General features: G+C 48.0%; 1 protein-coding gene across 1 annotated transcript; it reads right to left on the bottom strand.

Moving 5' to 3' along the window:
- Positions 1 to 912: 912 nt before the first annotated feature.
- On the bottom strand, positions 913 to 25,298 carry znrf3 (zinc and ring finger 3; the record flags this gene model as incomplete). Its single annotated transcript, XM_079223000.1, has 7 exons — positions 913 to 2,983; positions 3,082 to 3,184; positions 5,375 to 5,542; positions 6,420 to 6,530; positions 7,939 to 8,070; positions 9,733 to 9,807; positions 25,176 to 25,298. 7 exons carry the CDS (start codon positions 25,296 to 25,298, stop codon positions 1,215 to 1,217), a joined length of 2,481 nt encoding a protein of 826 aa, XP_079079126.1. The 3' UTR covers positions 913 to 1,214.
- Positions 25,299 to 25,380: the final 82 nt, after the last annotated feature.

The raw sequence follows: 25,380 nt of genomic DNA, 5'->3' as shown, positions 1-25,380 counted from the left end.
TCACAGTACAATAAGAAAACCCTTATGAAATATGAGTCTTTTCCAGCTACTTTCCTTTGGCCTTTTGATACATGCTTGAACCTTTTTTTTTTTTTAATAGATATTTATTAGAGCATGCCTCATTGAGGAAATTGGGTATATGACAGCAAAAAAACAAAACTTTTTAGGGCTTCCAAACAAGAGGTAGAGTGCTACACTCTACTTCTGAAGAAATCTACTGACCCCGAGACACTGTCAACTTGCCACTGGAGTTTGACTAAAAGCGGCGCAGTGTCTTTTAGATATTGCTACAAACTGCTGACCAGCATAAGGCTTTCATGTTGCTCTGGCACATCTCATACAGGCAGGCCACTACTGGACAGAAATGCAATGCATAAAACAAATTCTGTATTATATTGAATAGAGACCAGTGTCAGCCTTGCATTCACATTTCTATGCATTTCTTTTCTGTAGTGTGTGTATGTGTGTATATATATATATATATATATATACACACATACATACACACACACACACACACATATATATAGCTTCTCCTCAGAGAAATGTGTGGGTTACAGACACCTAGAGAGACCCATTTCCCTGCTTTTGAAAAAAATAAAAGTAAAACAAAAAACAATCATGTCTTTCTGTTTTGGTATAGCTATGTCCGTACAACCTATTTGAGTTGGTGGTTGAAGCTTTATAGCCAGTCAGTGTTCATGTGTGCACATATACATGTAGATGTTTGTGAATTAAGAGTACTTTTTTTTTTGTAGAAAAAAGAAAAAAATAATCTCAAAAAAAGATGGTAGTCTAGATATCTTGTTAAAAAAAAAAAAGAAAATCTCACAAGAAATGGGCCCGGATTGCTTAGCGCTGAAGGGGCCTAACCCTCGGTGGCAGCAGACCGTCTTGTAAATAGATGCCCATCCCAACCTACTTCTAAAGGTTCAGTTGACAACCTCCATCCACATTTGCAGTATCGCTCTCGTCTCGGCGCCACGGTAACGTGGTTTGGTGCCGAAGACATTCGCGGCCCACAGGAATGAACTTGATACACTGTCGACAAAATGACAGGCCGTCTCAGTAGAAATCCACACAATCGAAGATGATAACATTCAGCGCTCGGAGCGCACGGTTAGAACAAGGCAGCTGAGGGTTTCAATGATTGACTGACCGATTCGGTACCAAATACATACTTTTGACTGAGTCCCATCTCTCTGGGCTCAAGTTCATATACCCAGACCCCCCTCGTTCGTCGACGTACTGCTTCCCAATGCAGTGGGGCTCGCAGAGAGCGGCGGCTGAAACGAAGCCCTGGCCTCCTCCTCCTGAGGGTACGGCTGACCTCTCAACGGTCCCGAGGTGAAGTAACCCTCCCTCAGCTCCCCTGTCCGCACATCGGCCTCCGCCGCGACACCAACGGGCAACAGACCGCTCTGGGTCTCCGCCCCTGTGCCCAGTTCGCAATCCGTGTCCTCGGGAATTATGGGTATCCTCTGGTTGAGTTCGCAGCAGCCCTGTCCGGAGCAGGCCTCCGAGTCCGCGTGAGCGTACTGCACGTTGACGGCGTAGTCCTCGGCGTAGCGGCCCGCGGCCGCCCGGTGCACCTTCATCTCTTTGTAGAAGCAGCAGGGCAGCCCTTCGTAGCTCACCTGCTCCGAGGAAGGGCACATGTGCTCGGGGGCAAAGTAGTTCTTGGAGGCGGAGCTCTGAAAGTCAAGCCCCCTGTGGAAGCGCCCCGTGGCCAGAGGCCCCGCATGGTCCGAGTCCTGCCCTTTGCACTCCACATTGGGGGGGAGCACCTCAAAGCAGCAGCTACAGGCCGCCGCCCCCCCAAGCTCCCCCGACTCCTCCAGCGCCCCTTTCCCCCGGTCTGATCCGGCCGCCTCCGGTGCCGCGGCTGAGGTAGTGCTAGTGTTGCTGTTCTCCCTGGGTTCCAGTGATGAGCGACTGCTGTAGTTGGGCTCCAAACTGCAGTTGGAGACGTGGTCCCCCGAGTTGTACCCCGTAGCCCCAGGAGGGAGCTGGAGGCAGTCGTGTCCCGAAGGGCCCGGGCAGGACGACGAGTCCTCGGCGGGAACTGTGGTGCAAGCCACCGCCCCCGACGTCCCCACGGCTGCCTCCCCCGCCTCCCCAATGGACCCCTGACACGGGCTCTTACTCCGGTAGACGTACGGGTCGTAGTCGCTGCTCAGCGAGCTGCGGAAGGTCGAGCAACTGCCGTACACCCCCTGGTTGCTGACCTCAGTACAGTCCAACATGGAGTCGCTGGAGGAGCAGTGGCACTGGCCCGAGCTGCTGCTGCTGCTGTCACTGCCGGGGCAGTCGGCGAGGTAACCGCTGCACACCGAGCGGTGGCCATGGTAACAGCTCAGGCCAGAAGCGCTGCCGGTTTCGCCGATCCTGGAAGAGGAGGCGGGAGCCATGTGTACCACTGTGGGGTACAACAGCCCCTGCTGAAAGGCCCTGCTGTGGTGGCCCTTGTGTGGCCCTCCTCCTCCAAGCTGCCCGGCCACAGCGGGCCCCTGGCCACCGTCAGGCGGTTGAGGGAAAGTCAACCCCTGAAAATAGTAGTGCTGGTACATTGTCTCGTACTGCGAGAAGCAGGCTGCGCGGGAAAAGTTGCGGCCGTGGAACTTGGGCCGCTTAAAGGCCCCGTGATGCGGCTGCGCCGGGTAGGCGGGGGGTCCGCGGTGCTCCAGTCCGCAGTGGTGCGGGTTGAGCGAGTGGTCCAGGTGGAGGGCCGGGTGGTAGCTCCGGAGAAAGGCAGACGCCGATTGGGGCGGGTACAGGCCCTGCGGGTCCGCGTGCTGGTCCACGGTGAGCATGGTGATGGGGTTGCCGTGGGGGTCCATGCTGGTCCTGGTTGGAAAGGCCGTCACCTGGCCCGCACGGTGCACCCGGCCCGGGTAGTGGACCGGCAGCACCACCCGCTGCCGGCCGTGCACCGGGTTGCCAGGGTCCATGCACGCCGGTCCTGGGTTTCCCTTCTTTTGCTCTGAGAAAAGAAAACAAGGAAGAGTCGCCTGGTGAACGTCTCCTTCGTAACCAGAGAATTGGTTCCCGTTCCTGACAACGTAATGCGCACCAACTCACCGATGATGTTGTGCCGACAGTGGGGACAGGTGTGATGCTGGAGCAGCCAGGGGTCGACGCATTTCTTGTGAAATCTGTGAGCACAGGGGATAACGCGCAGCTCCTGTTGGGGGAAGAGACACCGAAAGGTCAGATTCTACCTGTACAAATGCCACACAGCAGCAAATACTGAGCAGATAAACGGAGATAAATAAAAGGAGATGCTGAGGCGACGTATCAAAGTATTGACTTGTCTTTCAGGAACATTGATTACCATTGGGCGTATTATTTGTCGAGTTCAGAATCTTTTGATTCTTCCTGGTAGCACTTTAAAGGCTGTTCATAGATGTATTAAGAGGAAATAAAGTAGAGCACCTTTATTTCATACAAACAACTAATGCAGTAATATATATTTAAAACGTCTATACTATGACTTGTATTATTCTTTCTGACATTCTATATCATACTTTTACTAATTTATTTTGTTTATATCATATACTATGATTTTTTTAATGGCTTTTATATGTCATAATATGTCTTATTATCAATGTAAAGTAAATATATGAACTCAAATTGGAGATGAGGTCAAAAAAAAAAGAATGCAAAGGGCCTTAAAAAAAAGGAGAAAAGGTAAAAAGAAATAAAGCTTCTCAGACGGTCAATAAACATGTGTGAGAGCGGCTGAATGTCCAGCAGGGGGCAGCAGAGCTGTACAGACGTCACCGTTGAACCCTCATCATGTTCGTACCCTGGAGAAGACAAACTTTACATCGCAGCACAAACAAAAGGATCGGCGTCGCCGCCGCAGTCAACGCTCAATGTCAACACTCCCCGGGAACAGAACAAACAGGAGGCTAACACTTGTGGATGGACATGAAAAGAATGCGACACTTTGTATTCAGATGGAGACTTGGCACGGAGGAATTCCAAGACACAAGTGCTGTCAATATGAATCAGAATATTCTTCTCCAGCGAGAGCTCTTTCACTGACATAAATACTTTACTCGATGGCTTAATGTGACTCAGCTTTGGGCTTTTTTCCCCCCCAAAGCTTTTGTTGCTCGCTTCACTGCTGAAAAAGCACTTTGATGCCATTCAGCCTTTTATATCGCCACTTCCTCTGTGCAATCCTGGCGCCACGCTTTGTTGTGTTTTCTTCTCCTACTTACTAAAAAAGACACATAACCACACACACACACACACACACACACACACACACGTCCCACTGGGGTTTGTCCCTGCAGCGTCCGTGTGATGAGGATGAGCAACTCTTACAGTAAAACCTCAAAGTCCGACATCAGGATACATATTTTGACAATGACTCCTTTAGAGGATTAAAGAAGGCCACAGTGGGAAAACAGGAAGCTTAATTCCAACCCAATGCACTCTGGGTACCGTTATCTCTCCAGGTGCTCTCAAAGACGGCACTAAACATCTGAAAAAAGGCGCCGGAAAAGAACGTCACCGAAAAGAACCGCGGGACTGCGGTCCCCGAGCACGTCGGGGGGACTTCCATGCTATTGTCTGCAGAGCTGCTTTATGTTCCATGTCGACAGAATGTGTAATGAAAAGAAAACAATCCCAGTGCGTAGAGGAGCACGCAAACACTGCCAGTTTAGAAGTTTGGCTCCCACATGGGGGTACGCACACAATGTGGAGTTTTGGAGAAGGAAAAAGCAGTTTTGTTGTTTCTGTGTTTTGTGTCTTGGGGCTGACTCAAAATGCTCCACTGTTCATCATTGTTATTCTTATTGAAACTGCTTTTTTTTTTTTAATACATTTTGACACCATTCAACCACAGTTTACATGACATAAAAGCCTCTCTTGGAACAAACACTGCAAAAGATGAAGAGGATAATAATAAGAAAATGCAAACAAGCTGCAGATTATGTGCCCAAATAATAATACTTTAATGTAGTTATTATACTACATAGTAATATAGTACCTGGGATGCAAATGCTATTTTTTATAGTATCATTTTATCTGGATTTGTTGTATATTGTAACCCAACTTTCTCTTAGCTATTGAATTTCAGAATGAATGCAGAAACAATCCGATAGAATCAATACAGGCGAGTACAGCCATGACACTTTTGTTCCTTTCATGCATTAGATACCAATACATATGGACCGACCTAAAAATGAATTTCACAATAGTTTCCGTACGTATGAACATGTCTACCTTCGTATTCACCGTGAGAGCGATTGTTGTTGTCGTCGTGCCGCTCGGACATCAAAGTCCCCAGAGCAGATGACGACGTCATTATCATTTTTTTCTTTTTTTTTAAAAAAAAGGACAAAGTGTCTTTTCTTACCTCCCCGTCGATGTACTTCTCCAGACAGATGGCGCAGTCAGCGGTGGAGCTGCTGCTCAGCGAATCAGAGACCCCACAGCTGCTCTCGCGCTGCCCCTTTCCCTTGGCCTTGAACTTTCTGGTCTCCATCTTCTCCAAGGCCTGGATGGCCATTCTGTTCATCGAGCTCTGTGAGGAGAGGACAGGGTCAGCTGCATGTTGCATGCCATAACCATCATCTAGCAACTCTTTTGTTTTTGTGTTTCCTAAAAAAAAATATATATATAATTGCGATGTACGAGTTGACACATGCAGAACCACTTATTGGGATCAAAGTTAATGAGTGCAGCAGTCTTTAGGATTTATAGCAGTCACTGCATGAACTGCTAGTGCATCGCTCACGTAAAGAGAGTTATTTATGCCCAGGCTTGACTCTCCGGAGTTGCGCTTCTTCCTCTAAGCCGCCTCACAGGTCGATAATAGAAGACTTTTTAAGGACATGTGGATATCCTGGTGGGCAAGAAGAGAGCCATGAACTTTGCCACCAAAGTCATTTCTCATCACAGGGTTGACGAAAAACATGAGGACTTAAAAAAAAGAAGAAAAAAAAAATCAGTATTTTCAGTTTGTAAGGAGGAGAGGTTGTTCCACGTGACAGATGTGCCCCAGGTGTGAGCGGTGCTCTTAATTAACCACCAGCAGGAAGTCACGACCCAGTCATCCGCTGTTGTCACACACACGCACACACACACAGCCGGTTTTCGGCTCCGTCATGACACCTCTGTGTGTTTGGCGCCAACCTCTCATCGGCGTTAATTAAATGCTAATCCTGATTCCTGCGCACCGCCCCACGTAAGCCTCGAGAGCCTTCTGTTGACGCGCGAGAGGAAATCAATCAACAGCAGCGGCGGCGGCGCTACTGTCGCCCCAACGCCACTTCCAGAACAACAACAAGCGAGGTCGCGTGAACTGGAAAACAAATTAAAACGAAAGGTGTGTTCTGCGTCATCCATTGGGACCCCATGTGACTCAAACGGGGGTTGACGGGTAAAGTTCCTCAACTGACCTGGCTTCTCCTCTGCTTGAGTTTGATCTTGATGAGCAGAATGAGGCAGACCAGCGACACCACCACGAAGAACGCCAGGAAGATGCCCATGTCGAAATATTCCGTGGGCTGCTGTGGAGAAGGAGGGGCGACAGAAACACACATTTGTCAAATAATCTTCGCATCCGATTTGTATAAATAAATACTAAATGATGTCACTCATTCGACTTTACATCACGCAAATACTAAATCAATAAAAGGGCGACCCTCGCAGATGTTTCCAGAATAAATACGTGGTTGATTATTCATGCCGTTTACTTTCCATGTGAGAATCTTTTCCTTGTTATTGTTTATTATTCTTTTGATTTACTCAGGGAAGTGCTACGTCTAATCCACAAATGAGCGAGTACGCCCAAAATGATTAACCGATTAATGATTAAAATCGTCAAATAGTTTGAGAATTGGTTCATCTTTTCTGTTTTACGTCACTGTCAGATGAATGCCTTTGGAGTTTTGGAGGGTTGAAACGAGCAATAAGTACGCATCTCCTTCAGATGTGGAAGAACGTGACGAGGAAAATAATGTGCTTGTCCCTGCCAGAGACTTCAGAGTAAAATAGATTCTATGTGTTTGTGTTTTCTTGAGCGGATGGAGATATAAAGGGGCAGTCCGGGTGTATTGTGTGAGGTGCTTATATCCACAGTCTGTGCATCGCCTTCACCAAACGGTCAGGAGAGTGAAGCTGTGTGAGAGCTGGAGAAACATACGCCGGCCCGATATAAAAGAAACACCCAGAATATATTAGAATATTCTCTAGTCCCGATGGGGGAAACCGGACTGACAGTGAAAGGTATTTACGACTTGAAAACAGCGTCAAGAGGTTTCACTTCCAGCTCAGTTCCACGTCTGGAAATGTTCTAAATATAACGTAAACTTAAATTGATCAACTTTTTTTAGCTGGGCCTTTCTTTTAGGTGTCTAAAATATGCTTTCCACAGAGGTACATTACTTTCCACTGTGTCAGTTCTCCTTATCTCGACAAGGAGCTTTCTTCTATATACAACCCAATTAAAAACACCCCAACTCCCCTTTAAGGGTTGAACTCACTGAGAATGGCCAGAATGTTTTATTCCTCATCAGAAAAGAAGAAGAAACGTTTCCTTTCGGACAGTCCTTTCTCTCGGGCTTTCATTATGTCAAGTTATTTGACCTCAAAGTGTGCTGCTCCTCTTATCAAATATTCAGAGCAAACAAACAGCTCTTTGAATGGCTGATATTAATCTGTGCTGCGAGGAGAGTGAGAGAGAGAAAAAAAAAAAGTCCTCGGCCTCGGGGGCAGTGGAGAGCGGAGAAGAAAGGAAAAGGGTCAGATTTCACAGCTGGAATTTTCGTTTGTCTTCACATCTAAAAAAACTCAGTTTGGTGCGTGGGCCTCACAAGCATGTTCACCTCTTCCTCATGTTCCTCCCATGTGCCTTAGATTAGTCTCACACACACACACACACACGGTGTGGTTGGAGGTTTTGGCGTGTGTGCTTACCCTCGGTGGTCGGTGTTGTATCCGAGCGCGAGCCACTTTCTGCTTGTTGACGATGTTCATCAACTTGACGGCGTCGTTGCCCTTCACGTAAACCACCGGCCGCTTCAGAGGATCCTCGCCGACCTGGTTGAGCTGAGGAGAGAGGCAGCCGTATCAAACACAGATGTCCTAATACAGCAGAAAAATGCTTGGCATTATGGGAAATGTAGTGTTTATTTTCTAGCTCGAGCCATCCTGGAGATTAAAAGAATATCTCGCCGTCTGCTGCTTGACGGTTATGTTTTTAAATATATTTTCTTTATATATGGTTTGTGAATCTCCCAAAGCAGTGGATTATCTCTTTAAAATTAAACATTTAGACAGAAAGGTCTTGTGTGAAGGATTTACATCTAGATTGCAACCAACTGAAATTTCTCAAACTACGTTGGCTGACGCAGACAAAAAAACGGCTCTGTGGAAAACCAAAGTTCGTTAGGAAACATGGCAGCCGGCTCCGCGTAGAGGACCCGCTCCGTATGTAGGTCTCAACGGCTCATTCAAAGCGAACTTTTAGGCGATTGCACAGTCGAGAAAGCATACAATCAGGTTCCAACTCTGCCAATAGATCACACGCTGTACCTTATATATGGAAAGGTCACAGTGGAGGACCACAGCAAATGCAAACAAGGAACAGGCACCCAGATTTCTAAGAATAAGTCTTTATAGTGTTGCATTGCCTGAGTGCATAGGAAGTGAAAAAAAAGGAAAAAAAAAGGTATGAACTCCTCTCTTCTACCAACTAGAGAAAATGACCTCTAGGCTCCAGGAATGGAAAACTGTGGTCTCAGTCAATGAAGAGTATGTTTTGGCTTTTGAGTCAGTTGACATGCTCCTTTTTACTCCTCCTCTCGTCTGCTGCTTGGAATCTGTAATTTGAAAAGCCCAGGGGAAATACCGAGGATATTCACATTTCTATTTCTTCCTGCTGCCGTCACGTTCTCCAGTGAAATGCTGTGTGTTCTGGTTTCAAAGTACAGACGTCGGAACGTTTGATCTCTCGCTCGAGTCTGGAGACGACTGACAAACAAAACACCATCATAAGTCCGTTAAAGAACAAAATAAAGCCCCAAAAACTTGAACGTATTACTGCTTAAAGAAAGTGACTCAACTCAACGTATCCCCAAAACAAAACCCAGAACTGTCTCAGCCAAAGTAAGTATAAATAGAGGCCTATAACTTCATAAAGCCTAATTCTCGCTAAGCTCCTCCCCCCTGCCCCTCGGCCTTGTGGGTCCCGTCTCTGCTGATCGGGCCGCTCCGACTGGAAAAGCCTCTCGGGGGGAATTTACCACAGCCGCTCCTGCGCTGCCTTTCATGTGGTCTCTCTCTCCCTTTCATCTCTCAGCGAGGCGCTTTACGACCCAGCGGCAGAGGAGAGGAGGCGAGGGAAAGAAGAACCCAAAAAAATGAAAACCTGCAAGTCCAGACCTGGCGTGTCGAGGATGAATACCACAGGAGAATTCTTGCGACAAAGGCGCAACTTGTGTATCTCTTAACAGCCCCAAAGAAAGGAGATGTAGGAACGCGAGGATGCGCGCGGCAAGAAATGTGCCAATGTGCACTTTGTTCTTACCCCCCCCAAAAAAAGTGCACTCGCAGACACATCCATAGAGTGTCTGCAAGGATGAGGTAATGCGTTCTACCTGTGCAATTATGAGCTTAACAAGAGTTTGGTCATGGTCGAGTGAAAGCTGAACCTGGATATCCATTTTCAGTCCTGCATGTTCGGGGGTAACGTTGAGGGTCTGCACAAACCTGGTCGATGGCATCCGGATTCTCCGACACATCAAAGATGACGGCTGTGGCTCCCCGCTGCACTGCTCTCTTTGCCTGCAAAAATAAAATAAAAAATAGTTTAAAAAATCGTTAGATTCAACAACAGTGAACAAAAAGAAAAGGGAAAACAAAGTCAGGGGGGGGGGATGTTTGATCGCAATGCCAACCCGCACGTTTTCACATTCAGGCCACCAGAGGGAGCTCTCTGCCCGAGTGAACCGTGCCGCTCATCTGGGGGAGGAAAAGGAGAGCCGACAGAAGTAAACAAGCCACTGATGTCACTCCGCGAGGACGCACACGCGGCCCCCGCGCCCTCCGCCTCTCTGAAGTCACCATGTCATACTCGAAGTGAACCTGCACTGCATTACGCCACACACACACAAAAAAAACCCCAGCAGCAGCAAAGAAGCGTGACGGCTGCATACGCGTGTCAGGAGCTGACGGCGCATTAATGCGCGCGCGTGTGTGCGGCAACGCTGCTTCCAGCAGGCTGCGCGCGCTCAGGACAAGTCGAACGAAAGTTGTCGCGGATTTCCAATTACAAAAAAAGTGACCTTTTCAACTGAGAGCAGGGAGAGTCGCAGCACAGAGGTCTTTTAAAGACTTCTGCTGACGGCGGGAGATAAAGGCAGCGCTTGGATCTGCGGAACCACAACTATCTCTTCGCAGAATCAAAATTGTCTGTTTTTTTTTGGGAGGGCTTTATCTAAACTGCTGCTTTCCCCCTACAACCCGTTCTCACCCTGCTTGATTCACGGCGCCCTATTTAGACAACGTTTTGATGTCGGCTCTACATGATCTAAAATAGCGCTGCTGGGATCATATCCTGGTGTTATCGAGGCCTCTGGGTTGCTGCCAGCGCTCCTCATAACTGGAGGGGGAGGGAGGATCAAAGTGACAATGTAGTACTGTGACTGCTGCCGAGCGGCTCAGAGTCATCACTACAAGTCAGGGCTCTTAGAGGAGGGAGGGAGGGAGGAGAGGAGGAGGCAAGCAGAGGAAAAGAAGGTAGGAAAGAGGCAAGCAGAGGAGGAGAAAGGAGTGTGAAAGAGTGTGAAAGAGAAAGGAGGCAAGCAGAGGAGGAGGAAAGATAAAGGAGGCGAGCAGAGGAGGAGGAGGAAAGATAAAGGAGGCAAGCAGAGGAGGAGGAGGAAAGATAAAGGAGGCAAGCAGAGGAGGAGAAGGTAGGAAGGAAACAGGAGGCAAGCAGAGGAGAAGTAGGTAGGAAGGAGACAGGAGGCAAGAGGAGAAGAAAGTAGGAAGGAGACAGGAGGCAAGAGGAGAATAAGGTAGGAGAGAGGAGACAAGCAGAGGAGAAGAAAGTAGGAAGGAGACAGGAGGCAAGCAGAGGAGAAGAAGGTAGGAAGGAGACAGGAGGCAAGAGGAGAAGAAGGTAGGAAGGAGACAGGAGGCAAGAGGAGAAGAAGGTAGGAAGGAGAAATGGAAGCATGATTTATTACATGAACATCATGCTGTATTGATGAAGACTTGAAACTAGAGATTGAGACACAAACTCATGTATGTTTACTGAAGGAATACATCAAGAGAAGTAGAGTCATTTTCTCACAGACTTCTATACAACCAGACCTCTATGCAACCTGAGGAGTCGCCCCCTGCTGGCCATTAGAGAGAATGCTAGTTCAAGACCCTTCTGTATTGACGTTATTCTCATGCGAGTGACCGCTCGTCTCGTGTTGTTATTAGTCTGTCAGGACCTCGTCATTTACAATTTTAATTTGTGACTGTTATCTCTGTTATTTAATAATCTGTCGATCATTTCTCCCGACTACCGTTGGACTGACCCCACAGTCACAACGACGCGACATAACCGCGAGCGTTTGTGAGGTCGACCCCAGAAAAAGACCTCATCCAAATTGTCCGCGACTACCTTTCCGTGAACGGACTTATTTCAGCGCTATACTCGGTTTAAGCAAGATTTTCTTTTTAAAAGTCTGTTGTAAAAACCTGATGGATTACATTCTTTTGAGGTAGTTGAGGCACTACTTCCCCTCCTCCCAGTGTGCACTGCCAGTCTTTAGAAAGAGGTTAATGATTAAACGCAGCTGTCCAAGAAGTAGCACGTGAAGCGATGCAAGCGCTCGAAGCCGTCGACTTTCTTTTCCCTCCAAGAGCGAGACGGAGAGCCGGAGGCGTATTTGCATCCTCCCCCGAAATCAATAACGGTGAATAACGACACTGGATGTGGGAAACACGCAACACGCGGGGGTCTTCTGAACGGCAGGTATACCTCTCTGGTGGGACGGCGGCTGCTGCGCGGACAAGTCGCAGCAAGAGGAACATAGGAGCAACTTTTCAAACGGCCTTTGATATATGAAAGTAGCGCACTCTGTGAATCCCACTTTTTAAAAATCAGCTTCGGGATAAACGGGATACAAGATCTCGACTCACGTCTCAATTAGAACCCCCGCCCTCCTCCCGCTTGGTTTAATCCACGGTCAAAATGTTTATTCAATTCAGTTTATTTTATATAGCCCAACATCACAAATACAAATTTGCCTCGGAGGGCTTTACAATCTGTACACATGACATCCCTGTCCCGGGACCTCACATGGGATCAGGAACAACTGATCAGTATTTATGAATCTGACTTTCGCAGTTCATCAAAGATCAATTAACCCTGCAAATGGATTTCATCACCCCAACCAAGTGGCCGTGAAAAAAAACAAAAAAAACGAGCTCCTCCAACTTTCTGCCTCCTTTACATAAACTAACATCGCTCTTTTTCTTTCTTCTCACACTTTATTTTTTTGCACTTGGCAGAGTTCAAAAATCTCTCTCTCCCTCTTTTTCTCTCACTCTCGGCTTTTCCCTCTCACCCAGTTCCCTCTCAGCTGCCAGGCTCCAGCCTCCATTTAATTCCGCGCAAGTCTGCCCCTTTGATGTTCGCGCTCCCAGTTAATAATTAATGGCTCTCGGTAAGACGCTTGGAGAAGAAAGAGATCTCCCTCCTAAAGAATCTCCACTCGGGCAGGCCTGCGCCGCGCAGTGCAGGGACTTGCCTGACGACAACAAAAATGCAGCCACAGGCAAACTGTCTCTCTTAAAAAAAAAAAAAAAAAGACATGACACAGCTCCCTCCCAAGCCCATTATGAAAATTTAAATAAAAATAAATAAAAAACTACAACCTCGGACACTGTGCTCCTGTGGGAGGAGATGTTGTGCAAGACAGCGTTAAGCTGCAAACTTAAAAATAAAAAGTGTAACCGCTGGAAACTTAAAACTTAATTGAATTACTTGAATTTGAAAAAACTGTAATTAATTAGTTTGTTACAAAATGAAGTTAACAAGTTGAATTAACACAAATTGCTTTAAGTTGGATGCATGTAACATTTGATTGATTTTAAAATCAATGGTTGGCCCAAACATTTGTATAAATAATCAAATTTCACAAAACAGCAATGTAGTGTTTACAACTACAGATGTGTGTTGTTCTTTTTGTTGTTCTTCTTGTCCTCCCCCGATTTATCTCGTGACCCGAAGTTTTGGAACCACTGACATTATTTCATCAGAACTCAAATGGTAAAGCGCCGCATGCGAGTCCATCAGAACACCTGAGGCCCTCTCGCCGCAGGATGAGGCTTTAGTGCACGCTGCTGGTGACACTTCTGCACTTTTTAAACCACAGCGGGTTTCTAAATGCAGGAGCTTCAGCATTCTTGTGTTACGTTACTTAAAGAGGACCCGCCGCTCCTCCACCGGGGACGAATAGGAAGAAGAGAGGGAATCGAGAAGTAGAAATTCTACAAGAATATCATAGCTGAAACATCCCCAATGCGCTGCGCTTGATTAGCCCAAGTGCAAAGAAAAGGGTGGTGTGTGTGTGTGTGTGTGTGGGGAGGGGGGGGGGGGGTAATGCTGCTGGTTAAACTAACTTCCGGCTGGCTCGCAGGCATGAGAATTTAGGGTACAATCTTCCCCGGGTGACCAAAAAAAGAAAGAAGGAAGAAGAACCGCAGCAGAAAGCGCAGAGAGCCCAGTCTAGACACAGAGGAAAATGGAAGCTATGTTTAGCATCCCGAAGTGAGCCTGCCAGCTCGAGACATCTGAGGGAGAGGAATTCTCACTCGTCTGGAAAGAGACTTTTCTCAGCGCATGGCGCTCCCTTCCATCGTTCACGTGGGGCCGAGGATATCTCTCTCTCTCTCTCTCTCTCTCTCTCTCTCTCTCCCTCCCTCTCTCGCTCGCTCATAATTAGGGCAATTAAGTCTTCAGAAGAATCTCCACTGCTATTATGCTGTAATTCCATGTTGCCTCCTGGCTTTACGGTTTATTAAAAGATAAAGGCATACTTTTCTCCCATGGATTTTCTTATATGTGGTTGCACCCCTTCTCTCTCTCTCTCTTTTTCTTCTTCTCTCTTCCCTCACAGCGCAGGCTCGCGTGCCAAGACGTTATATACATTCAACTAAAATAAAAGCAACGCTTTTTCGACGGGGCCGTGCGTGCGTCATCCGGTTGGAAGCCCGCGAGACAGAAGCGACTCCTCCTCGTTCACTCCTCCTATGAACGTACTGTACTTTCTTTTCTTTGCACACTGAAGCCATCTGTGCCATCCTGACACTTTCATCGCAACCGGATTCAGGTATTTCAGCAGGCGCATTACTCAGGTTCTTCCTTTTGATGTCAACACTCCCCCGACAGGCGGTTGATCTGTCGTAACAGTATATTGTGTTTGCAGATACTCGAGATAATCTGCATTGGCTGCGTGACTTATAATCAACTGGTTTTGACGCCCTCGCTGGATCTGCTGTGTCACGACAAACTGCGAAATAAGGACTTTCCTGTTCCCACATGGTCCTGAAAACCGTTTACGGTGTGAACTCAAACAAACCCGGCTGGGTTTAATTCTGCTCATAACCTCTTCTCATGAATCCCCCTTCCACTCTTGAGTCACGGCCAAGAAAGTTCACACCTAAACGGCGGATTAAAATGAGGTAAAGAAGAGTTGAAAAAAAGAAAAACATTCCTTCATTGTTAAACTCCCCTCCCCCCCAAACTTTTGAACTCTCCCATATTCATGTGTAATATTCATCTGAATGCTGTTGAGCGTTTTACACAAGTCCCAGGGCATTTCTCCTCAAACTGCATAAAACACGTTTACGGAGCACATAAAAAAGGAGCTCTCAGGCTACGTCCACACTAATATTTAAAATACAAACGATCTCCGTCCACACGGCAACCTTGGAAAACGCGTACATTAGTGTTACATACTAGCGTACATACTTATAGTGTTGCTTAGGCTAACGTGTTAGCAAATAGCGGCCTGTCGGTACATCCAGCATAGCAACATATGCTTTTAGCTTTGTTTTGGTCTCCACCAGCTCCTGAAAAAAACAACATTTGGCTTTTTAAGAGGGAGAGCAACGGATCACAAAGCTCAATTTTCTTTCTAATTGCAAAGAAATAGCAACGCCTGAATGAACGTCAAAGTCCTCGTGCCTCCAGTAACAAGCGAGACACTTTGGACAACCGTCCCCTGTGTGAAGTGGGAAGCGCATAATACAAACAATTATTTGTATCCTCTGTAGCACACTGCATACAGGGCTGCGTATCAAACCTCAATAATAAAAAAAAAAAAAAGACCAGATGATTGCTGAGCTATATTTGAAAAGGTGGCCGATTTATATTTCAGGAAAGTTTAGTTAGGTTTTGGCCCAGCGTCTTAATATGAAGAAACAGAGGGGTTTGTGGGTAAACTTCACACCAGCTCAGGAAGATATATAGAGAGAGTACACTCTCACACACACACACACACACACACACACACACACACACACACACACACACACACACACACACACACACACACACACACACACACACACACAGACACAGAATCCCCATGTGGGAGAGTAAGAGTCGTGGAGCAAACACAGAAAACGATGACTAGCCCACAGCTCTGGTCCCCTTTGGATCCATTTCCTTTACAACGGAGATGTTTTTCTACAAAGACGCCATCTTCCAAATTGGTGCGAAAAGCATCTTTAAAAATAAAAACAAAAACAGAGCTCTCTGGGGTACAAAAACATCAGAGGAAGCCCGAGCTTTTCCACAATGATGCTTCTACTTAAAAGCTAAAAAGAATCTCTCAATGTGTCCATGCCTTTCTGACTGTGCCTTCCTCTTCCTCTTCCTCTTCCTCACCTCGTCTTTCCCGACCAGTAACCACCACCGACCCCCCCCTCCCACTCTGTCTCTGCCTCAGCGCACAATGTGGGGTGGCCATTCACCCACCATTGCATAACCGGAATTATACAAGAGAATTGTGCTATCAAAATGTGTATGTGTCTGTGTGTCTGTGTGTGTGTGTGTCTGTGTGTGTGTGTGGGCACCTTTGAGGCGGCCTGCCAGCGGACCTTGGCACCAAGCCGGCCCCATTAAAGGGTCGAGAGAGAGACTGAGGTGTACTGGGGAGAACTCCCTCATCATAAGACCCTAATGTCTCCCTTTCATATCCAATTCCTGCACTTTGCCAAATCCTCAACCCGATATTCACTGCAAACTCACAGAAAACTGCAAGAATGCATTTGAATGATGAGTTACTGGAGCATATTTTTAATGACTTATACTGGCAGAAATGCAGTTGGAGGATGAACACTAAAAACTCTAAACATTTAAAAGGCTTAACATCATGCGGCCATGCGGCGCTGGTGTTTCGATGACGGCCGGGGTCTTTCCCTGTGAAGATGAGATAAACGATGCACGGCGCTCGCTGGACTCAAAAGGTTCTCGTGAAACTTAAACATCTTTCTTTGTGAATATACATGTTTTGTCTTGCTTGTTGTGTGCACCAGATGCAGCGCTTCCTGCACCCCCCTTCCCCGGTTTGATGTCCCGCGTGGCGTCGGGCCCGCCGCACTCGCACAAACGCGTCGGCTCCGACCGCCGCCGATGAAGGAGCCTGCTGCCTTCTGGGGGTTTTCTCTCCTCCCCGCTGCGAGAGCAAAACACTGGGGCTGAAAGGAAGGGACGACCGCTAATTAAATTTCCTCCACTTTTCCTCTCCGTCCCTCCCATGTTGCTTTCTTACCGGTTGTGGGCTCGGGCCCTTTGTGATTCACAGGAAAATAAACAAACTTTTACGGCCGGGGCCGAGAATACTACTTTTTTAAAGTGCTTTTTCTCAACTAGTGTGTTGGTTGAAAGTGATGGGAAGTCTTAGTTGGAAATGATTACTGATAACTTTTTTTATATTGTTTAAAAACACCAATATCAATTAATTTGATTATCTACCGTCAGTCCAAAAGCCCCTTGTGTCTGAATCTGTTTCAAAGAACAGCGTTGAGTGAATACATACTTTTATACATTAAAAATGTTAAAAAAAAAGTAAGCGACAACTTGTAATTTTGATAGAATATATTTTTGCTTCTCGGGTCCCTGAGGACCACCCGAAGGTGGAAGAAACCGTTCCTGGTGTTGAGAAGTCTGAATTACCATGTTTTCTTATGAGATGAGAGACCCTGATGTCGGGGCATGTAGAGAAACTACATTCATGCCCGCTGCAAGTTCCCCGGCACGTAATAGATCACATCTCAAGTGTTTTTCTTCAACTCTCGAGCCACGTCTCAGGTCAGACCGACCTGAGACATGTAGAGCTGTTCGAGGGATCATGACACAAAAGCCGTCTCACTCAAAAAAACCTACAGAACGCTTTACTTTTAATATTTATGTGTAGTTTTTCCATTTTATTTCCCTTTGTGGCTTTTAAAGTCAGGTACTGCAGCAGCTTCCGTCCTCCATCTGTGTCTCCACATGATGCGTTCACGCGCAGCACAGAGCGTGGGTCGCGGGCGTTTTGGCAGCGTTCAAGAGCCCAACGGCCGCAGCGAGGATCATGAACTGAAGAATATGATGTATAAAGGATGCAAATTTGCTTCAGGTAGCGCGTTGTTTGTGTGAAGCAGGAATGAAATGCCAGCCGCCACACAGCCTGGAGACAATTGTGCTGAACCCCGTCCCCCCAGCTGGTTCCACCTGCAACCGCTAGACTGAAACATGCAGGTGCATCAACGGCAGACATGACTGATGGATTTAATTAATCCATCATATCCATGTGCACGTTGATCAGAAGCTCCGGGGTGTTAACTGACATTTCTGAACGTGCCGCAACTCCGAAATGAATTTTGCGGCTCCCCTCTTTACGCACAACGTAATCCGAATGCAGTCGAGCCGAGGCGTCTCACTACGCGGCCGCTTCTCTCCTTCCCTTTAATTCGTCTGCAGTCGGTCAGGGTTTTCTTTTTTTCCCCTTCTCTAATCTCTCCCTCGAAGCTGCTTTCGGAGACCGAGTCCCTGCTTGCATGTAATGAGAAGTCGCTGTTTCTTACCACCTACAAGTTTGTTCAGAGATTTGGGCGCGTTATGCTAGTAGCTGCTAATGTAGCGTCGAGCCTCTAGCCTCAAACAGCAAAATTAGACACTAAACAATTGAGCCAACATAGCCTCTTATGCGTTGATGCCATACGCGTGATCCCAAATAAAAATGTTGAATAATCACATTGTTGTGTCACAAAAAGGACCAGAGAACCGTTGATCTACTAAATGCTGTCCGGGTTCTCTCTTCGCTAAAACCCAAACAAGCGCCTTCTCCTTTTACTGCGTCCCAATAAAGATACCGTGAAAGCTGGAAATGTCCGTGGCTGTGAAACAGGATTTAAACTAACCGTGGCAGCAAGATGGCGCAACGGTCGGGTGCGTTTACCTCATCTACCCCTTCACCTACCCCTCCAATACTGCAACATCACAGCGTCTTTGTCTTCAGGAAATGACACAGCAACTCCCAGAATATATCCAGGACCCACGAGGTGGTGTCCTCAAGTACAGTTTGGAGTTTACTGTCCCTCCATTTAACAGCCAGTTACTTTGAAGACCAGGATGTCTCGACCAAACATTCACACATTTCTCCAATGCAAAGAATGAACAAAAGTTTTTTTTTACATCACATGACAAAAGACTACCGCCATCCAGATTCATTTTTTTTAAATCGCCCGCTAATGTCTCGCCCCGTTGCTGCCAGGTGCATTCCCATTCCTCACCCCCTCCCTATCTCTGCGTTTCTCTTTCTCTTCTTCCATTACCTCACTGTCTCGGAGCATGGGCAGCTCCGATGTCGCCCCCCCCCCCCCCCCCCACACACACACACACACACTTCTCCATCTCCCTGTGCTGGGCACAACCTTGGCTTCCCTGGCAGAGCATGAAAGAAAGTTCAAACCACAAGAGCAGGATGACATTTTCACCCCCGCTAACCCTTCCAGTAGAGGAATCGTCTGTAGCGGGAAGAGGCATCAGATTAGCGGTGTGGGGACCGGAGGAGGGGACTTAGGTTTCCAGCTTCCGTGCCAGGCCGGGGGCCCCGGGACCTTAAAGACAACATGGCATACGCGGCGGGGCGCGTGCGACACGAGGAGCCCGACAAAGCAGCGGGCTTAGCCGGAGATGAGGAGGGAAGAGACGGGGCTTTGGGTGACGTCTGCTCCCATCTTCTCTCAGATTTACTTTTTTTCCACGGCTCATCTTTTGATCCAGCGCTGCCCCCCCCACCCCCCTCGGTCTGTTCCGGGGTCCGGTTTGACCGACAGGAGAACCCTGAGTGGTGGCCGGCGTCTGACTTTCAAATAATTGTGATCAAGGACAAAAAGAAAAAGAGAAAATAAATCAATACAAGACAGAGGGGGGAAACAAGAAACGACTCCAACTTCCCTCTCATTTCCCCTCCTCTCTTTATTTTCTTCCCTCGCCCCCTCACCCGCTCTCTCTCTCTCCCTCCATCTCTCATCTTAAATCCCCAGGGCTCCTTTCTTCTCTCTTTAAATAGGGGCCTGAGCTGTGAAGTCTAATAATGGTCATTTGGCCTCCCATTGAAAGCTGGGTAATTCGGCCCAGGGACGGCTCACTTTGAGCCACATGACACACGGAGCTTCCCAGTGACCATGGAAACGAGCGCAGTGGGATCCCGGGTGCCTCCAAGCGCCGTGAAACGTGGTGAAGCGGTGATTTAGGAGAGGGACCTTCTCTTCTTTTTTTTTTGGTGCTGATGGGTGGGGGAGGTAGTTGAGGGTTGAGAGAGAGAGAGAGAGAGAGAGAGAGAGAGAGAGAGAGAGAGAGAGAGAGGGGCCCCTGCCTGGTCACAGTGGAAACCTCTCCCGACACCCCGCCAGGAAGAGCGGCCAAGATAATATCAGCAAGTTTAGGCGTACACAAACATGAAAGGAGAGCCCAAGAGGCCGGCCCCCCGAGTGCTCCCCCTTTCTTTTCTTTTCTCTTTTTTCCTCCTCTCCCTGCTGCTCCGCCTCTCTTTTCTCTTTTTAATTTCTTCCTTCCCAGTTTTAAAGTGTTTGTTCAGGGTGTTTGGGGCAGGTGGAGAGGAAGCTGAAGAGTTAGCTTGTGCATTTCTTTGCCCCTTACACACCGGAAGGGGAGCTGGAAGTTAGTTTATCGGTCCTGTAACTTTAAATTATTTTATTTTTGCTGATTCAATTCAAAAAGGGCCCCCCCCCCCCGAAAGAATGGATCTGTGAATGCGATACTCTGTCGAGTGTGTGGATGATGTGAAATCAAAACGAGAACTGTGAATGCCATAAACTTTAAATGTTTTCATGGTAGAAAAAATACTTTCTGGAAGTATTGAAGTTAGGAAAACATCTTTCAATGGAAGGACGTTCTCAGAAGAAGGGCCGTCAAGTGAAAGCGAGGCGAAATCTTCTCCGTCTCACAAGGCAGAGAACATTATCAGCCTCCATTATGCTTCATGCTACAGCCGGCGTAGATTTAAACAACCCAAAATCGACTTTCAATCTGACGTTTTCAACTGAAAGGAAGTGAGCCCCATCACTTTTAGCACAAGCGTAGGGCCTCATCGATACCCTGCATCTTCACGGCTCCGCTATGAAAAGATTTCCGTTATTAAACTCTCAGGGCACAAAAAAAGAAAAAGAAGCTTCATCTGTATCGAACAAAAGCCGCCGTTGTAAATCAATCACTATTGTGGCTTTGCTGCAATTTAACAAAACACTCCGGAGTGTAAAACGCTGGCAATCTTATTTCTTTCTTTCTTTCGTTCTTTCTTTCTTTCCATTATCAAGAGAGTGATGATGAGGTGACGCGGTGAGTCATTCGTCCGTCAACTCAAAGCTGATCGGCCGAGAACGATGAGCGGCGGAGGTTACGGCAGACATCGCCCACTGGCTAGCGTGCTGTACTAGAAGCGGGCCCGAAAAACTGTGTGTGTGTGTGTGTGTGTGTGTGTGTCAAAATGCAGCCAGTTCAGGCCGGCATTGAAGCTCCTTTACAACAAGCCCTGCGGCTTGACACCCTACTGGCACTGCCGTGGCCTCGGGACGACCCTGAGCACACACCTGAGTGTGTAGGACAGCGAACCTGGCCGCAGGCTCGGAGCCAGTTGCCCGCAATATCACACTCGTCTGCCTGTTGCCATTTCTTTCTTTTAATGCGCGCGCACACACACACACACACACACACACACACACACACGCACACACACACACACACACACCTCTCTGCAGCTCTGGCTGAGATGCCAGACACGGTTAGAGTCCAAAAGCCACTTAGCACTAAGACGCAACAGCTGTTTGCTCCGGCCGGCCGTCCCATAGTGCCAACTTGAGGGCCACGGTAGAAAGAGACACACACACACACACACACACACACACACACAGCTAAGAGGCTTGCTTTACACAAGCTGCGGGGCTGTGTGGGAGGATGGGTCGCATTTTTATGCTCATGTGTGTACAGAAAAAAAAAGTTGTACTGAGCGAGACACAAATCCCAGCCACCCACTCACCAAACCAGACGCGTTCGCCTTCGTCATCTCCTCGAGAAGCCAAACCCCCCCCCAACCTATCTCCCTTCTCTCTGTCCTCTAACTCCCACTCCTCTCTCTCTCTGCCACCGCTCTGTCTCCCCTCCCCCCCCCTCCCGGGTGCCCGGGTTGGGGGCTGATGTCATGAGAGCCGGAGGAGGATGAAAGGGGAAAAGCCGGCATGCTAAGGCCCCGTGAGGCCATTGGACTGACACCGCGCGGCACTTGAAAGACGAGATATCTCCCTGGCGCGGCGACAAAGACCCTGACCAGCCGGGGCCACCACCACTGAGAGCCAGTGGCATGATTTCATGTTCCAGAGGAGCTGCCAAAGATCGCAGTGTATGTGTGTGAAAGGCAGCGCTGGGAAGAAGAGGAGGGAGGCCCGGTTCTGAGAAGAAGTCAGGCAGCGAGGGAGGAAATGACAACCAAAAGATACGTTACTGACCGCAGTAAATAGTTTGACTTGAGAGCGGAGACGTGCATGCAGAGGTGTACGCGTGATTCACAACACGCATGAACGGCGAAAAGGGAAAGGGGGTGACGCCGGGACTGAAGATCTGCTAGCACCTTGCCGAGTCATCCTCATGTGACATCACAACTCAGACAACTTCCCCGCTTTGCTTGCGGTTTCCCATGCTGTTGGAGGGGGGGAGGGGCTACAGCCGTGGCACACACAGGAGTTCAAGTCAGTTTATTTTGTATAGCCCAAAATCACAAATTAAGATTTGCCTCGGAGGGCTTTACAATCTGTACACATATGGTATCCCTGTCCCAGGACCTCACATCGGATCAGAAAACAAAAACAAAAAATAGAGAAAACCCTTTCATGGGGACAAAAGAAAGAAACCTTTGGGAGAGCAACAGAGGAGGAGCCCTCTCCCCGGATGGACAGAAGCAATAGATAACAGAGTTACAGCACATTCAATGAATATGACAGGAATTATTCATATAATGAGTAGTAGGCATGGTCCATGATCCGAGTCAGGGGGAGTCAGGGGTTTGACGGCCTTGCAGCTCTCACAGGAGCCGGCAGGAAGTGCAGGAAAAAACTGTGTACATATACGTGACACAAGCAGCACTTGCACGTGGACTTCAGAGGCCGGCGTGACCGACCTCTCTTCCTTTACTTCCTCTGGCACTAATGTTTGCAGAATTTCTCTGCGAGCGGTCGTGGAAAAAAAAAAAAAATCATTGAGTCGCCAAGCGGTATTAATTTAGTAAAAGCTAAAAATCACAATATTGATATATCTGATACATCAGCCAATTAGGATTGGAGAAAAGGCAAGTTCCTTCCTTGTATTTAGCCCGGTGTAAATAGAGGAGGGAATGCCCGTTGCCACTTGTTGACCAGCTCCTCAGCGCAGCTGGGGGCCTTGTGTTCCCAGACACTTTATATTTAGACATGGATTGGCGTAAACAGCATTTTTCTCTCCTACAATATTTTTTTTTGCGTTCACTGGGATCGTGTAATTGAATGGAATCTAAATTGACCAGACAAGACCCCAACACTGTTTGTGGCAAAGTGGCAGCAAAGTGGAGTGGGCTCTTGGGTTCAGTCAGGGGCCAGTCGGGTAGGGCGGGCAGACGGGTGGGGGGGGAGGGGGGGATTGCCGAGCATGAGGCCAGACGAGGCGGGGTGAGTGTGTAAGAGTGGGCATAGTATGCGGACTGGGACTGGGCATGGTGGTCCGGCTGGCAGGGCAGAGTAAGCGGACTGGCAGGAGGTAAACACGGCACTGTCTGGCCCCGGCGGTGCCAACGCGAAGCACCCCAGCTGTGTTCGGGCCCCGGGGCGAGGGTCTGTCAAGATGAAACAATGGGCTATCCCTCCTCTAATTAATATCCTGGTGGAGTAAACACAGAGGAAAACAGAGTGGTCTGGGAGGTTAGGGAGGCTGGCTAGAGGCCAGAAGGTCAAGGTTCATGCCATCCTCACTGCAGCCGTCCCCGAGCAAAACATCGAACCCGGAACATAAAAATTAAATAAAATGGCCAGCTCCTTGGCGCTGTGCTTTGACTGGTTCCAATGAGCGGATGGTATGGGTTTCTGGTACCCGGGTGTCCTCGTGGCTCAGTTGGCTCGGGCACCGAATCTCTCAAATCTGCTGATTTCGTATGCGCTAACACCAGCTAAACTAAAACGTCCGGTTCACCTTGGTAGGATTTCTCAAAAGAGTACTTAGCATTGCACTCCTCGAACACTTAAGACACACAGTGGACATTCATACAATTTTAAAAACCCAATCAAAAATTGATGCAGCAGAAGCGGAGATATCCTCTTCTTTTCTTTTATCCCACGCATTCTTCTTCTTCTTCTTCACGGTGCCTACATTACCCACAATGCAACTCCGCCTATATCAGACTTCACACGGCTCACCTGCGGACAAAAGGCTTTGTACATTTCTGTCCACGTGTTGTGTGCACTGGCACTCCCCGGGAACTGTCAACAAACCGGTGGAGTTCCACATTAAAACGCTCGCGACCTGAAAAGTCCTGCACTTTTCCTCCCGCCCACTTACCGGCCTCCAGCCATACATCACCTCGATGAGGACCGCGGTGTATTCTGAGCTACGGTCGGAAAGAAGTGTGAGAGCTGAACATTCGGTCACTTTTCAGGGTCTCGGCATAAGTATGCATGAGCCAGGCAGCGAGGACGGTGCACCATTACCATGTTTATACGACACAAGGGCTCCTTAAATTATGAATGGCTGCTCTCTTTGCTGCTCTCGTTCTGTCATCGGGGGGGTGAGACCATAGCCCCTCCCCCCCGCGCTCAACCTCCAGGCAATGTTGGTACATTCCATTAAGAGGAACACTTAATTAAAGCATGATAAAACACCACTCGGAGACTCCAGCGGGGTCTGGGAGCACTGGAGGATGGAGGGGAGGGGAGGATGAGGACAGGGAGGGAGGCAGGTGGTGCTGAGAGACAAGGGAGCTTAGTTCAGCCTCATTCCCCCCGGCGATGGGAAGTGAGAAACAAAATAAAACCAAATCATCCTTCTGTGAATTGTCTCTGGGAGATCAAAAGATACATTTTTTAAGGGTTTAATTAAGTACACGGGGAAAACGTTTTCCTCAACTTGAGCGCACGCAGCAAGCGAGGACCGTCTGCACACACAAGTCACCGCGCTGTCGGCACGGAGACAAAACATCTCACCGCCAAAACATTCAATACACCCGATGGTGTCGTCGGTGTGCTTTTGAAGCTGAACCCTTAAGACTGTGTTTGCAGGCAAACAGCAATCACCATCATCATCAACAAACATGACCCTGTGTTTTTACCTTGAATGTGGGCAATCTTTCAACATGATACAAACGAAGCAGCGCTTCGATCAGAATCACAGCATCCATGCCAACAAAATACAGTCTCAGCTTCAGCAATGCGTCACGTGAAGGCGGTGAAATGTCCAAACAGCAGAGCGAGATGGTATTTTTTGACTCACCTACAGTGGCACCTTAATGCATCATGTCATCCTGCTGCATAAATATAGCACACTTTGTCACGTGTCATAAGTGTGGTGCATGGCTTCCCTCCAAGATTCATTTCTGAATCAAACAGAAGCGGTTCTTTACCTTTCCCAGCACGGTGAGACAACTGGGGTCCAGCTCTGGTTGCTCCAGCTTCACCACTCCGACCCAGCCGTACTCGTAAAGGTCCTCCTCGTCATTGTTATTACATAGTCCCAGAGGATGCATCTGAAAAGGAGACAGAAGTGACAGGTGAGTATTTATATCCGGGTCTCAACACGAACTTAAAAACAAAATGTGCATCAGGCAT

Source organism: Taurulus bubalis (assembly GCF_910589615.1).
Source record: "Taurulus bubalis genome assembly, chromosome: 8".
Lineage (NCBI taxonomy): Eukaryota > Metazoa > Chordata > Actinopteri > Perciformes > Cottidae > Taurulus > Taurulus bubalis.
Note: the sequence above shows the minus strand (reverse complement) of the source record. Positions and strands in the feature narration are given on the sequence as shown.